The sequence below is a fragment of the Sphaeramia orbicularis genome, chromosome 15 (assembly GCF_902148855.1).
Source record: "Sphaeramia orbicularis chromosome 15, fSphaOr1.1, whole genome shotgun sequence".
Classification (NCBI taxonomy): domain Eukaryota; kingdom Metazoa; phylum Chordata; class Actinopteri; order Kurtiformes; family Apogonidae; genus Sphaeramia; species Sphaeramia orbicularis.
In genome coordinates this window covers 16,553,756-16,569,565 of record NC_043971.1, presented here as the reverse complement: position 1 = coordinate 16,569,565, position 15,810 = coordinate 16,553,756, and the positions used below count along the sequence as shown (strand labels likewise).

The following is a 15,810-nucleotide window of genomic DNA, read 5'->3' as shown; positions in this document are numbered from 1 at the left end:
TCCCCCTTGACGTTGAACCTCCTCCTCCTCCTCCGGCTTCTCTCTCTCTCTCTCTCCCTTTCTCTTTCTCTGTGTCTCTCGCCCATCACCCCCCCCCCCCACCCCATCCACCCGTCCACCTCCTCCTCTCTTCCTTGTGTCTTGCCCCCCCACCCCCCAGCCCCCACCCCCTCGGTATTAAGTGCGCGTCCTCTTCGGTCAGTGCGCGTTGCTCCAGGTCTCCGGGCTCGTGCAGTCGCCGCAGCCTCCTCTTCCTCCGCCGCTCCTGCTCCTTCTTCTTCTCCTCCATCACTTGGCTGCTCACCGTTTTCTTTTTTTCCCGGGTGAATCTCTCATCTCTCATCCCCCCTCTTGCTTCACCTCTTATTCCACTTCTTCGTCCGAGCTCCATCGGCCGGCGGCGGCGGTAGCGGCGGCTCCTCAGCGGATGCCGGCGAAAAGGCGCTCTGAAACCCGGATCGCGTCGGGCTGCGCTGCGCCTTTGCCGTTTTAAGCCCCGCGTCTTATATTACCAAACCCCCTTTATTACAAGAGTATTTACAATCTCTCCCCCCTCCTCTTCTTCTTCTTCTTCCTCCTCCTTCTCCTCCCCTCCTCCCCCCATCACCACCACCACCACCACCACCACCACACCCTCCCCTGTACCGTATGCAGCTCGAACCTGAGGCACATCTGAAAGTTATTACACGGGGCGCGTATGGGCCCGCTCGCACTCTCTCACGGGCTGCAGTTTGGATTTCACGCACACAGATAAAGAGAGAGAGAGAGGGAGAGAGAGACGCACACAGAGATGCGTCTGGTGGCCCCTATAGTGCCCCGTCTAAAGTGCCCCCCACAGTTTGCGCACGCACATTCACACAATATCTCCTTGTTTACACGCTGACTTTTATTATTAAAAAAAAAAAAAAGTTCTGTGGAAATCAGTCTACAACATTCTGAACATGCACTTCTTTCATGTTAATAGACTCTTTAAAGCTTATAAACGCGCCATAAAGTGTATTATTAGAAATAGCAGTGACCATGCCCGGTTATGCCTTCTATACCTGATCATTTATCATTACAAACTGGGTGTGGATGTTATGCAAAACACAGACAGCTTCAGGTGCTGGATGTGCAGCCAAACGGGCTTTTCTCTGTGTGTGTTTGACGGCTCCAGGATGTGATTATTATCTGTAAGCAGAGCAGTGCGTCTATACAAAGCATATGTGAAGCCGCTGGGCTATAGCCGGCGTCTGTATTTCTGCTCAACCTGTCCGTCCTGTTCGTTGCAACCGGATAGTTCACAGCGCGCCCTGTCATTTGATTTTCACACATGCATCTCTGTCTTTTCTTTTCTTTCCTTTCCTTCTTTTCTCTCTATCCTCTCTCGCCCTTATAACCTTCTTAGGTGAGCTTGTTGTGGTCGGCTTTTGCGCGCTTTTTGCACAGTGGAACAGTGGTCGTGCGCCACATGCGACTGGACAGACTTTGTTCGCACACTCCTCCGGTCTCTGGTGGAGAAGCAGCGGCAGCAGCAGGCTGTAATATCCGCCCCCCTCCAGTGAGCTCCTGTCCACGGCTTCCCTTGCCCTGTTTTGCGTCCACCTCTCTCTCTCTCTCTCTCTCTCTCTCTCTCTCTCTCTCTCTCTCTCTCTCTCTCTCTCTCTCTGCATATTGCTTTCATTAGACATCTCTGCCTCTCTCTCTTCTCTCTCTCACTCGCACACACACACTCCTCCCTCCCTCCAAGTGCCTCTTGTCCGGCCCCCCTGATCTCTGTGTCCATTGGCTTCCACCGGGTCTATTTCTCATGTCCAGCCCCCCCCTCCTCCTCCTCCTCCCTCCTCCCTCTTCCTCCCTCCCTCCTCCTCTCTCCCTCCCTCTGTCTCTCTAATGACCGTCCATTGGTGTTGTTATTGCGCGTCCCGTCCGTCCCTCCTCCCACTCCCACTCCCACTCGGGTGCTTCGGCCCTGCCCATGTTTTGTATGTCGGGTGTCCGTCCATCGCCTGACGTTCAAGTTCGCCGGGAACGTCACGTCCGTGCACTTGAACTTGCAGCTCAGAGGGGGGGTTGAGGGGAGGGGAGGGGTGGTGTTGGGGGGGAGGGGGGGGGCTTTTGCCATTTTTTCCATCTCTCTCCCCTCTCTCTCTCCATCCACCTCTCTCTCACTCTCTCTCTCTTTTTTCTCTGCTCTCCTTTCTCAAAAAAGCCATGACGGCGATCCCGCGATCCATCTTCGCCTCCGCGCCATCTTTGTATTATTTCTAATTTATTTTTTTATGTGGATGTCAAAGGCGTTGGATGAAGATATTTTCTTGCCCCACCGGAGTCTCCTCTCTAACCCCGGCTCTCCCCGATGTGATCCGCGCTGAACGCCGCCGCCGCCAGCCACCATGTCTCGCCGCAAGCAAGGCAAACCCCAGCACTTAAGCAAACGGGATTTTTCGCGTAAGTAGAGATGATAAAAGAAAGCAAATATAATTTCTGGTTGCCTTCCAATTCATTCAGCAAAAGGGGGAAAAAGCAGCACGCACACAGGAGCTTGTGGACACCGGACGCACCGCTCGGACCCTCGGTCAACTGGACTTAACAGCGTGGCGACAAAGTGCGACACCTCCGTGCGTAAAAGCCGCTCGGAGATCCCCAAAGCCCAAAAGAGAGAAAAAAGTTTTGTCTGTCTCTGTATGCCCGGTGCTGCTTCTCTGTAAAAACAGGGAACTTACACGGCGAGAATCTAGATTTGTAGCCTGTTAAATGCACTCACTCTGGCTCCGGTGCCCTCCCGGTCGCTCCGGTCAGTGGAAACGCACAGGGCTCCGGTTGCAGAGCGCGTCCTCTCCGCGAAGCTTCGTGGAGAAATCACTTCGGAATACCCGCTGTCTGATAGTCTGCGGGCAGGTTTCATCTGCTCTCTCTCATTCTATTTTTGGATTATTTTCAGAAAAAAAAACTTGGAGGTGGATTTTTGGATCGAGGGGGGAAAATCTCGTGTCCGACTGTTTACAACACTCTTATCAGCATCCCAGCAGCGCAAATCAATTTAGTTTACGCACTTTTTTAAAAAGAAAAAAAAAACACCTTATGCCTTTTCTGTAAAGGCTGTTTATTGATGTTTAGTTTAGATGAGAAACACACCGCAGATCCTCTGCAGCTCAGAGTTAGGGGACAACACAGCAACAGGACAGCAGCACCATATCTGTTTACTGACAAAGTCCAATTCGGACCCACAAATAATCCAAGTTAAGATTCCGGTACAGTTAAGGTAAGACACTATTATCATCTCGTTGGTTTGTTGCAACTGCGGCTTGTGAGGAAGAGCGACAGCACTGTTTTGTTGAGTCGGCAGAATACGCTTTTACGCACGGCGTTTTTTCTCACCAAAGCCAATTTTACCCAGGCTTTTTATTGGTCTTATTTGGACGCGCAAGTTACATATGTGACAAGAGAGCAGATGAGTGTTTGGAAACTGCGGGGCGATGGGCAAAGAAGTGGCGTTTACCACCGCACCATGTGCCCGTACGTGCGCCACCGTGCACTGTTTCAGCTGCTCCCAAAGTGGTCGCAAACATAAAACATGAAGATATTTGGGCATCTTTACGCATCAGTGCTTGATTATGTTTCGGTATGTTGACTGGCTGTCGCTCCGTGTAGCTGTTTGGTTGTGTGAGAGTGTGTGTGTGTGTGTGTGAGAGAGAGAGAGAGAGAGAATGGGAGAGAGAGGGAGAGAGAGAGCCACGGCTGGGTGACAGCGCAGTCACCATGGCCATGTGCAGTCGCTAGGAGGCAGAGCACGATCAGAAAAAACCAGCGCTGAACTTGAACCTGATCAGTTTCACTGCCACCCGTATCTACACGGGCTACCATTTGGCGATCTCTTTAGAATAAAGGCAGAGTATACAAGACATGGGGAAGGAAGGAGGGAGGGGGGCGGCAGAAAGGAAGGGAGGGAGGGAGTAGGACACCCCCTTCTCAAATCTTCAATTCTCCTTCATCACCTCAGACCTCATCGTCTCTCCTCAGATCTCCTTTTATTTGTGCATCACGTTTTTACATACATTTCTACATATGCGAGCAGCATATGCAGCTATGTCTGTACACCTTGGTTTTACCTCCTTAAACTCTGCACCACAAACACATCACACACTTGATTTAACATTTTTACCTAAAAGAGCTTTTATTGTGGCCTGTCATCCACTTCAGTTTATTTCTTATTCTTTATCTTCCATATTTGTTTTTTAACCGGAGATCACTAGGAATACATTACACCATCAGTGTTTGCATATTAAAAGGAAGTGTAAAATGATCAGGCTGAAATAAAAAAAAAAAAAAATGTTACACTAGTCAAGAGGAACACTGTTTGTTTTTCATCTTGTTTCAACTCTACATTACTCCCTCAGATTAAATTACATTCCCAGTAATTTTCATGTTCCACCAAGATGAAACTGTATTGAAAATTTGGAGCAGAACACTAATTCTGCTGTCTTTCTTGTTGGTTGTTTTATAGATTTCCCAGACAGGTGGGACTGTAAATCAGGGCATTATTTTTAGTGTTTTTTCCTTTCTTTTTTTTAAGAAATGTGATAGAATTGTCCTGCATGTTTTGACATCTGCCTCATGTGTCCCGTTCCTCAACTAAAAATAGATGCAAATAATTTAGATTTGAGTTAAGATGCTCTGTGTTTTATTTCTCCTCCCCTCCCTTCTTACACTCCATTAAATCTTTCACGACGTCTTTCATGCCCGGATATCCACTCTCGAGTTCAACTTTAGAGGTGAGGGGCTTATGCAGCTGTCATTAGATTTTTTTTTTTGTTTGTTTTATCCTAAGGTTTTAAAGCCCCCCCAGTGTCTGTTGTGTAACTACGTGGTGTTGCTTTGACCTGAAATTAAATCAAAGTGGAGAAAGGTGGAGAGGAGGAAGAGGAAAAGGAGGAGGTGGTGGAGAGGGGTTGTTGATGAGGTGGAAGGGGTAGCAGGGAATTTATCGTGGTATCTTCATGTCCCAGTTTGCGCACAGATGTCACGCAGGATTGCGGCGTTTAAATATTTCCTTGAGGCGCACTGGGGATGTAGTCCACATTCAGACCATATCTGTCTTTCTCTAGAAACACACACACTCACACTTCCATGCATGCACTGCAACCCCATCCCCTTTATCAGACAAAATCTGTACCAATCACCCAGACAGTGAAAATTAAAATCTATTTTTTGATTCTCTGTGGTTTTAAGTTCATTAAAATGTGAAATTGGCAGCTGAGTAAAGAAGGTCAACATGCATTAGGCGGCTAGCACAGAGTCAGACTCTTCACCTTGGACTGGAAGATTTTCTTTAAAAGAGGGACAGTGAATTATGTTCTCCTGTTTCGCCTGTCTAATTCAGTGGGCCGCTCTCTTCACTCTCCTATCCCTCAGCACCATCGCAGGACGATCTGGGCTTCACAAAAGGCGTCTTAAAAAGTAGTCAGGAGTTAATCCGGCCTCGGAGGGGTGAGGAATCGGGCTGAACGGCTCATTTTGGGGTGATTTCCTGCTGCACAAGCGGCTGGTATCTAAGAACTATAAGCCGTGCTCATGTAATCGAGGCTGAGGGAAGAGTTTTCCTTCCTTCCCCCTGACACACACACTCTCTTTGCTGCCTGCCTGTTCTTTCCTCTCCCCGGCACATATGCTGGACATGTTTGTGACAGTTTTCCCTTCTGCTGATTACAGGATCAAATCCTGTACAAACAAGGTTAGGCAAGTGAAACTCATCCACATATTTTGTTTTTTGGTGAGTGCTGTATTTAACCATAATTTCCAAGCTTCCCCTGTCATTGGCAATGAAATTGTTATCTTTGAGGAATCTGATTTGAGCTTTGCAGCTAGTCAAGATATTATTTCCCACCATTACTTTCTATGATGTGTGATCCCAACAAGCATGCATTGTAATCATTTTTCCTGCATTACATGCATTTCTGTCATTACAAGGCACATTTTCTCCTCTGAACCACATGTCAGGCTTTTATTTAACTTTTTCTCTGATGTATGTGTCACAAGCAGAGTGTTATAGGTTTTTTGTTTCCCTTTTCACCAATTTACAGAAATATCAATAGTTGTAAATTACAGGAGAGAAACATTTAAATGTGGTTGTTGCTTTTCTACGAGCATCACCTTCTAATTTCCATTTTTTTGCTTGCTCTCCTTCTTTCCTTCCTCCCACCCCCTCTTCCTCTGTGGTTGTTCCCCCCCTCTTCCTCACCAGCAGCCGAGCCCCTCTCCACGGCCGTTGTCTCGTCGGAGGAGCTGTTGGAACGCTGCTCGCAGCATTCGGAGGAGAGCGGCAGCCTCAACGGGCACCACCCAGGCTCGACTGTGAGCCGGCTGGCCCGGCTGGGTCATGACGCTCACCCCTCTCTGGAGCAGGACCTGCTGACCTGCGGCCAGTGCCAGGCCACCTTCCCCCTGGCGGACATTCTGCTCTTCATTGAGCACAAGAGGAAGAGATGCAACGGGCCGCCCTGCCTGACGGTGGGCCGGGGGCTGGACAAGCCGCCCTCGCCCTCCCCAGGGCTGGCTCTCACCCCATCACCCGCTTTTGGCTCCCTACGTGGCAGGAGGCCTGTGGAAGTGGGTGTCCAAGCCACGCTCGCAGACGACGACGAAGACCGGCTCTCGACGCCGCGGGGGATTTGCCCCAAGCAGGAGCCCCTCCCAGGTAACCACACCTGCTTTCACGCCACAAAAGGCATTTTCCGAACCATCGTTGCAGTGCTCTGGAAAAAAAAAAAAAAAGAAAAACCTCAGTGAGGCGGGAGATGTCAGATCATCTTTCTAAAGGATGTGATTATGTCTGCATGAAGAGATCACTTGTGAGTAAAATCTGACAGAATATAGGAAATAGATAATAAGTAGTTCCCTCTTTCCCTTTTCACTTGACGTAAATGAACTCCTACAGCTTAGCAGCAGCTTCCAGCATCCACATCCTACTTTTCCAATCAGTACAATGTCATTTTGGGTGTGTTTGTTTCCCTGGATGGGTGTGCAACGTCACGTCATGTTTTCATATCTGTGACGCATTGTGTGTGTGTCTGTTGTGGTACGACAGCCTGGCATAGTCTGGCGTCTACATGTTGCCTACGAGCGCTCCACCCAAACCTTGTGTGTGTGTAGGGGGGCTGTAGTAAGTCTGAGCACGAGGGACATATACATGCCAATACAAGGCGAGAAACATGATTGGCTGAGACTCGTTTGAGGGGAGGGGTTTGGAGGGTTTTTATCAGACAAAACAACAACAGAGGGACGTCACAGGTGGGGAGGAAACCCGAGAGAATACGCCACTGTTCGCTTTTACAGCTGAGACAAAAGCGCACACTGGTTTGATTTAGGATGGCTTTGTCTCTCTGCATGTGTGTGTCTGTGTGTGTGTATATGTGTGAACAGCCTTATGTTTTACTGACTTGTCTCGATGTGTGTGTGAGCGATAGAGTGTATGATAATGCGAAGAATCTCATCAACCCAAGTCTGACCAGTTGTCCTTCAGCTGATCCAGTGAGAATGTGTGTCTGTGTGAATATGTGCAATTGTGTTTTCCCAGTATACCCAGTTTGGCCATGGTGACCAACTCCCATAGGCCACTGGCAAAGAGACATGGGTAACCTTGACTTTGTGTTAGCACTGGTCAGTGTGTTAGTGCACTTTTGAGACAATGTGTGTGTGTGGTCTTTGTGTGTGTTTTGTGTAATTTATGTGTCTGTGTGCTGATGGGGGATCACTATCAGAGCTGGATGTAGAAAAACGGTGCATTTATGTGTGTGTGAGCATTCATGACTCCGACTTTTAGTCTGGGGAGTAACAGCAGCCTCTTTCTGGGATTGGGTGCGTAGAATGTGTGTTCTTGCATAATGTGTGTGTGTTTGTGTGTGTGTGTGTGTGTGTGTGTGCGTGTCTCTCATGTGGCCCTAGCAGATGTGTCCTGCTCTTAGTGTGGTTTCCCCTCTCTCCACTGCCACATTTTACCCAACTAAATGCATCCCAGCTTTCTGTCAGTCTCCTTTTGTTTTCCCCCTTTTTTACCTCTGTACCAAACTTCATAGGAAAAATGCCTCATTTTGCTCAAAGATTTATCTCCCCTTTCTCCTTCCTTTCCCAGTGCAAAAATCAAATGAGAGCCTAGCCGAGAGAGAGAGGCAAAGCCACTTTTAGTTTTGCTCATTGAGGGAAAGTCATTTATTTAAAGTGTCTTAACACCACTAATTATTTGTTGCAGCGCCATTTTTTTTCTTCCTTGTGCATTTTAATTAGCAGTAGTTTTTAGTGGCGGGCTGCCTGTACTAAATTAGCCGTTACAGAGAGGGAGAGGGAGGGGAAAAAAAAAAGGGGGCTGGAGATGAAATAGAGCAGCGGAAACACACACAAGCCAAATACACACTCTATCACTTTGCTCGTTGAATGAATCTCAGGAATCCTAAATGTTGCAATTTGTTTTCTGTGAGAAAATAACAAGCAGACGAAGGTGTTGCATGTAAGTGATGGCAGTTCCCACGAGGTGAATTTACACCTACAGGAGAGATGATTTTTAAAAAATGATGCATTTGACCTTTGACCTTTTGGTTGTCTGCTGGCGATAGGGCACATGAGAACACTGTATATGTTGTCTGTCAGCTGGAAGGAGTTAGTGTGTGTTTCTTTGAAGCCAGTGTCTCTGCAGAAACTTCAGTACACACACACCCACTCCCACACAGACACTCACCAGCTAAACTGGGTTATTAGAGCGATTTACATCATAATACAGGCGTCTGGTTGCTTCAATAGCGTTGTGTGTGGGAACGTCTTGGTAGGAACAGCTGTACACTCAGACGGGAGAAGAAAACAGGACAGGCATCGTTGTATATCTTGTCTCGTGTTGACGTCAAGCTTTACAGCACAGGGACTGCTGAGCATTTTGGATTTCAGCTTTAAACACGACCCTTTTACCTTTTCCGGCACCATTTTCGCTTCTGTATATTTATTACTGTTTAATTGATGCATTTCTCCCGTGCTGAATTTGTGCAGCACATCCATTACGATGGCCGATAATTAAAGCCAGTTCTTTCCTCCCCGACCCCGACTTTCATCGTAATTGACCCCAAACTGTCACAGCAAAGTAAATACAGTATGTGTGAGAGAAAAAAAAAAAAAAAAGAAAAATCAGATGGAATTTCTGCTGAGATTATAACCGCATTCTTAATGACAAAAAAAAGAGGTGAGGGAGGATTGTGTGCATTTCTTATTTGTAGATGCTTTCTGGGGGTTCCACTGTTACAGCCTGAATGTCTTTTTAGATCATTCTTACAGCAAATCAAGCAAAAGAATCCAAATCAGAGTATAAAAAGAAATAAATAATATGGTTTTTCAAAGAGTATAAATTCAGACCATCTTTTATCTTAACCGTAGCATTTTTTTTTTTTTAAATTTCAAACATAAAAGCTATTTCTACTTTTTTAAGGTCGTCTTTAAATCTGGATTTCTGCTAAAATCTTGCAATAAAATATGATCCAAACACCATCAGTTTCAATCTGTCACTGGGATTTACTGGTCTAATAATAATATTTTTATCTGACCTTTATGAGACATTTTCCATCTTTATGTAGCAGGAATTCAGACACATTCCTCCCTTTATCTGTGCTACGTAGCTTGTTTTTCTGCATGCATCTGCCTATATAATGTGATGGCTTTATAGCTGTTTCTTGTAGTTAAATGTGCGTGTGTGTGTGTGTGTGTGTGTGCCTCTGTGGTCAGACAGCTACAGAGCTGCTCCGGCTGCTGCGAGGCTCAGAGGAACACAAAGCGTCGGACTTGCGCCGGAACGCTGCTATTTACATATCAAACAGCTCCGACCGAGTAGAGCTCAGACATTACCTGCGAGTGTGTGTGTGTGTGTGTGTGTGCAGTGTACAGGCAAAATGCCGATCAGTGATGCAAAAAGGCAGCATACCCACACCACACACACACACGGTTTGCACTCCCTCTCTTGCCCATTTATTCTATTAATCCCTGACTGAGATGAAAATTCTGATTATAATCCCTGAGGCGCCCCTCATTCAGAAACAGCATTGCTAATAATGTCTCAAAAGAGAGGGGTTTGCCTCTGTGTGTGTGTGTATTTATGTGTGAATGGTTTTTTAACTGATTGAAAAAAAAAAATTGGGCTTGAAAAGTGAAATCTACTACGACATCCTTGCGTGTGATTTCTAATTTTCTGTCGAATTAATTTCTCGCATTTAGCTTTAATAATGATTCCTTTCCTTGACAGTAAACCTACAATGATGCGTTGAAATTGTGTGTTAATGCACTGAGATGAATATACGTCCACTAAAATAATGATTCATCCATTTGGCGGCTGATTTTATTGACAAATATTGGCTGCAAATGCCCTGTTAACCGATAGCTATTAGCTCATTAGCGGAGATATCATCAATAGCTGCAGCTGATGTGATATTTAAATCTTCCTTAAAATCATTTATCATTTTCCGTCCAAAAAACCATCTGCTTTCTGTCCTTTTATTATGGTCAGCCCACTGAAGAGTCGTATTGGCTATAAGCCTCGTAGCATGACTATTGTTGCTCTATGATCTAGTGATTAGCAATTAGCTTATCATTTCTGGCTCATGCTGCTCACCTCAATACACATTAGTGCATTTTTAACACCCATTCATTGTCTGGCTCTGTGTCAGATCTCTCTATCTCATTTCTATTCTGTCTTCCTTTTTCTCCCCCCCCAGTTTCTCTTTTGGCATCAGTCTGTCTCTCTCCCTGCAACATTAGCAGTCAATGCAAATCCGGGACAGCCAATTGATACTGAATCAATTACAGTATGTTTGGTGTGTGTGTCTGTGTGTGTGTGTCATGCTGCAGCACAGCCTACAAAGAGATTTCACACGCTGGCTGCCATTACTAATCTATTGTTGCTCTCTCTTTCTTACCGTTCTAACATAAGATTTTATTTAGTGGACTCGAGTGCAGTGTTTGAACTTGAGCGTTTCTCCTCCAGCGCAGTGAGAATCTGACTGTGTCGGCATTCTGAATGAGCCCGCTGAATGTAAACATCATGGCTTTCACATCAGTAGCAGGATAACACTAACAGCAGGCCTCTGGAATGACTGGGAAAAGCTAATAATCTGCTACCAAGGCCAAGCCGGCTGTATTGTGTTTTATACTCCACAATAAAAACACTGCATATTGACAGAGCTGTTGATTATTGTCTCGCTGTAGCTGTGTGGGTGTGTGTTTGCAGAGCGTGTCTGCAGTCCAGACTTGCCAAAAAACTTGGAACGCACTGCTAACAAATTTTGGATGTGGTAATAAAATAAAACAAGGGTTGGAAGGAAATAAAGTGCTTTAGCGTTGCTCAAAATAGAAAATACAGCATATCATGTAAATTTGAAGAATGGCTTTTTGCCTTAAAATGCCTCACGCTGGGAAAGTGCAGACCGGTGAGTCGGTTGATTTTATCCTTTATCCTGTTTGGTAATACCCAAAGCACAAACACACACACCCATATTTTGTTACATAAGAAAGTATTAGGGCAGTAGCATTGAACTGTTAAACCAAATCCAAACCCTGGTCCTTTATTTAAGTGACTCTAAAGCTGAGAGAGAGTGCTATTAGCTGAGAGGAACCTTTGGCCTTTCCCTTTGATGATCAATACACTCTTGTATTATTGTATTATATTAGCATTAAGGGGAGTTGGCGCAGCACAGAACCAAATTTACCTGTCATTTCTGCCTAATGCATAGGCGTCATATATATTGAATTTCAGTATATTAACATATGAAGTGGATACATGCAAACTGTATGAGTGTTATTAGGTCACAAATGTATACCATTTTTTTTCCAATTAATGAGAAATAAATAATGACTCATATTGTAATCTTTGAACTCAAATCAAGCTGAAAATTGGATCCAAGTGGCATAACCAGGAAGTGACCTTTACTCATGCAAAATGTTACAGAACTGAGAATTATTTGCACGCATTAGCAATAAATTCATATCTATAATATAACTGCTTTTCTCTGTGGACACCTGACTTCAAAAAAGCTTTCTTGCCACCATTCAACAGCATAAAACTCCGATTTTTAAGTGTCTTTCATGGGTAAAAGTTACTTCCAGGTCATGCCATTTGCACCCGACACAAACACCAAAATAAAAAAAAAATTAAAAAAAATTGTTTATTTATTTTTCAATTTTGGATTTGAGCAAAAAAATTTAACAAATGTTTTGGAAGGAGGTTGAGTTTTGAGTTTGTTTTCTTTCAAACCCACACAAAATACAATGTAAATACAGTGTTTCTAATATGTTCTAATCAGATGTCCTCTTATCTTCAGAGGATGAATGTATCTGATATGACTAACATATGATATTTGATATGGGGCCACATGTTACGTCATATATTATATTTCCATGAGGATCGATGATGTTCAAATATCACTTTTTTTTTTTTTTTTTTTTTTTTTTTTTTTTTTAACTATGACAGCTTTCACCATGGTGTCTTGCGTTGCTTTCTCAGACAAATTGTCTGGTTGCACAGGAAGTGATGCATTTAACATTTGTGTCTGGTTCAGGAATAAATTGTAGATGAGCAGTGCCACGGCTGAACACACAACAACAACAACAAAGGTTACAACAAAAAACACCCCCCCAAAAAAAAAAATCCAATGGAAAGGACGTCACACTGCCCACACAATTTGATTGACAGCTGATCCCTGGGAAGTGCGGTGCAGACACATCGCCGCGACGACCAAAGATAGAGAAACCAGATTTGCAGGAAAACAAAAGATGTGCCATATTATTGTGGCCTGTAAAGCATTTTAAACAATGACAACAGCAGAAGAGGTGTGGGGAGAAGAGCGTTATTTCCCAGTTTGCAGTATTTACAGCCGTGACAGTGTGTCAGTGACGTGTGTGACGTCAAGCGCACTACTGTACACGTTCTGTGATGGAGCATTGTTTATTGATCTGGCTCTTTGTGTTTATGCGAGCGATTCGACATCCACGCTACATTTACTCCTCGGCGGTGAGAGGGAAAGCTGCTGTTTTTGGCTCACTTGCTGCTCGCTCTGTGTGTGTTTATTCCCGCGCACGCACGCACACACACACACACACACACACACACACACACACACACACACACACACACACACACACACACACACACATACTTCCAGACACACACACCCGGCTCAGGGGGCGCACATGTAACTCAGCTCTCTTATTATGTCGAAGGCCTGTTCATAAAACTGTTTATACACTACAAAGCTTATTTATATAGGCCACTGGATTACAGACTGGCTCTACACACACCACACATGCACACACACATATTTAGATCTAACTCTGTTCACTCACTTCGCCTTGTATGTACCTGTCATTACTTCAACAGCATGTATGTATGTGGGCGTAACACGTTGCCGTAAGTTATGACTGTAAATAGTAATGTCGCGAATTAACACAGTTAGTGACCGATTTTTAACAGTTACTCTTTCCTCCAGTCTTGCATGACAACAGAGGTTCCAAGTAGTGAAGTACATGTGCTGAAGTACACTTTTTAGGAATTTGTGCTTTATTTCTAACAGCTTTTACTTCTGGTTCCAACTTTTAACACAAGTATCTGCACTTTCTCTCCAAACAGCTTGTTACTTTTGTTTGAATACATTTAGAAGGAATGTATGAAGCAATAATAGATATGAAAATGTGATCACTTTGCATATCCATCAGAGCATGTCATGTGCATCATCATGAAAACGATGTAAAAGTATTGTGATATTCTGAGTTCTTTTAACACTGAAAGCTGATTTGCACATGGGTTTGAAGTCCAACTGGTTTTGCGCAGAAACATCTAGTAGGACTACTTTTACTTTATGCCTTTTAGAACCTATTTGCTGTTCTGATGGAGTATTTTTGCCTTCTAAAGCAGACAAACACAGCCTTTTCAGACACAATTAGCTGTTTTCTTGACTTTATTCATCAATTATGACACAGAGACAAATGAATTCCAATCAAAGATGTTAAAAGACAACAAAAAAAGTGAATAATCATAGCGATTAAAAAAGCACATCTTTACCAATTTAGCATTAAACAGCTACAGTAACAGTCATTCTAAATTCCATGTATACATGAAAGCCCCTCCTTCAGTAACTTACACAACAGTGGTTATAGTAGGATGCAAGTATCAGTATAATTTGCTGTTTATTATGAATCATTTAAAACATTTCCACCCAGCTATGTTAAACGATGACAAAAATGTGCAATATCACTACCAATTAAGCAATGAACAGCTGTAGTGAGGATGTCATTGCCCATTTCACACATACATAAGTTACCTGCGCCATAGTAAAGTCCCAGCCTGACTTCTAAAAGCCCCTCTTGTGTTCAACTGTAACTAATTTGCAGTAACTTGCACAACAGCGGTTATAGTAGGACACAAGTGATCATGAAAGTGTGTGTGTGAGCTGGCAGTGTGGATGCAGGACATCCCCAGCTGAAGTGTGCCAGGGCTGAGCTGGCAGTGCCTGTGTGGCCAGTATGTGTGTGTGTGTGTTTGTGTGTGTGCGCGCGTTCAGGGCCTGGCTCCATGCTTAGGTTTCATGTTCCCCATTTGGCTGCACTACTACTACAACTACACACGCACAGCCGCCCTGTAAGTGTAAGCGCGCTGATAAGCAGAACGCATACTGTATATACTCGACGCACCGTATGAGTGGGTCTAATCTTTTATTTTGGCATTGTTGAGTGTCAGTCTGTTTGTTCCCCACACTCCCACCACCTTCTCCTCTTTACATCCTTCTTCTCAGCAAATGAAAAGCACTTTTAGTGCCAAATAAAGTGAAATCCAGCCTCAGAGCAGGAGAACATTTGTCATTTGTGTGATCTCGAGCAATTCAGGATATTTTAACATGCAGCACCTACTGCAAAAAAGAGCAACACAAGACAAAGCAAGCCCCAGATGGCACGCAAGAATTTCTTTTCCAGTTTCAGGTTGAGATCAACTGAAAATACAAGAAACCAAAAAACAAGCCCAGTCATCTGTAATCATGATGTAAGAGACCCCAGAAACTTCTTACAGGAAGTTACAAATGTGATTAATATTATTTTTGTGTCAATTTGCCCTTCAACTGAAAGTTTTTGCCACAATTTAAGAAATATATTCATTATTTTGCAGCAAAAGTTACAAGATTTTGCAGGTTGAGCCTCTCAAATGTGAATATTAATGATTTTCAACTTTCTTATCTTTGCGTTTTAAGAAAAAAGCTTTTTTCTTTTTTTCCGCACTTTTTTGGCACATTACAGACTAAACAACACACATCCTAAATGAGAAAATAGATCGATTTAACTCTTGTATGAAGAAAACTACATATGATTCACAGTAAAACAGTTTGATGTAAAAAATGACACATGTAAAGACATTTTGGAGATGCAGAGTTCATTTAGAAATTGATTTTGTAGCAAGACTTGTTCTCTGTGCACATAAGTTTCGGCCTGTTGTACAAATTTGGGCCTGGTTTGGTGGTGTTGTGTCTCCATTGTTGTCTGTGGTTTCCAACCTGGGAACCCGGACCTCTGCAGGCATCAAAGGATGCATGTATGAGGTCACAAGAACAAAAAATATTGTGACTTCTTTCTCATTCCTAATATTTTTTCAAACGAATCTTTAAGTTATTCAGACAGAACTCGATCGATCTGGTCATTTGCAGAGAAACTGAAGGATTTAAAGGATTTAAAAGCCTCTAAAACTGGGATCTATCGGACTTAGACTCTTAACATTGTTGCCTTAAGAGTGAAATGTAAATTCTTTTGACCTAAAGCATCCCGTTG

General features: G+C 44.0%; 1 protein-coding gene across 2 annotated transcripts in view; it reads left to right on the top strand.

Annotated features, from left to right (window-relative positions):
* The first annotated feature begins 2,090 nt into the window (after positions 1-2,090).
* Positions 2,091-15,810, top strand: part of bcl11aa (BCL11 transcription factor A a) — a 64,787-nt gene continuing 51,067 nt past the window's right edge. The window contains exons 1-2 of one of the 2 annotated variants that reach the window (XM_030155981.1): positions 2,091-2,430; positions 6,227-6,676. In XM_030155981.1, coding sequence (XP_030011841.1) covers positions 2,376-2,430; positions 6,227-6,676 — 505 coding nt within the window. In that variant the 5' untranslated portion in view covers positions 2,091-2,375. Of the gene's footprint in view, positions 2,431-6,223; positions 6,677-15,810 lie in introns of both variants that reach the window. The other variant, XM_030155980.1, reaches the window with a different exon arrangement.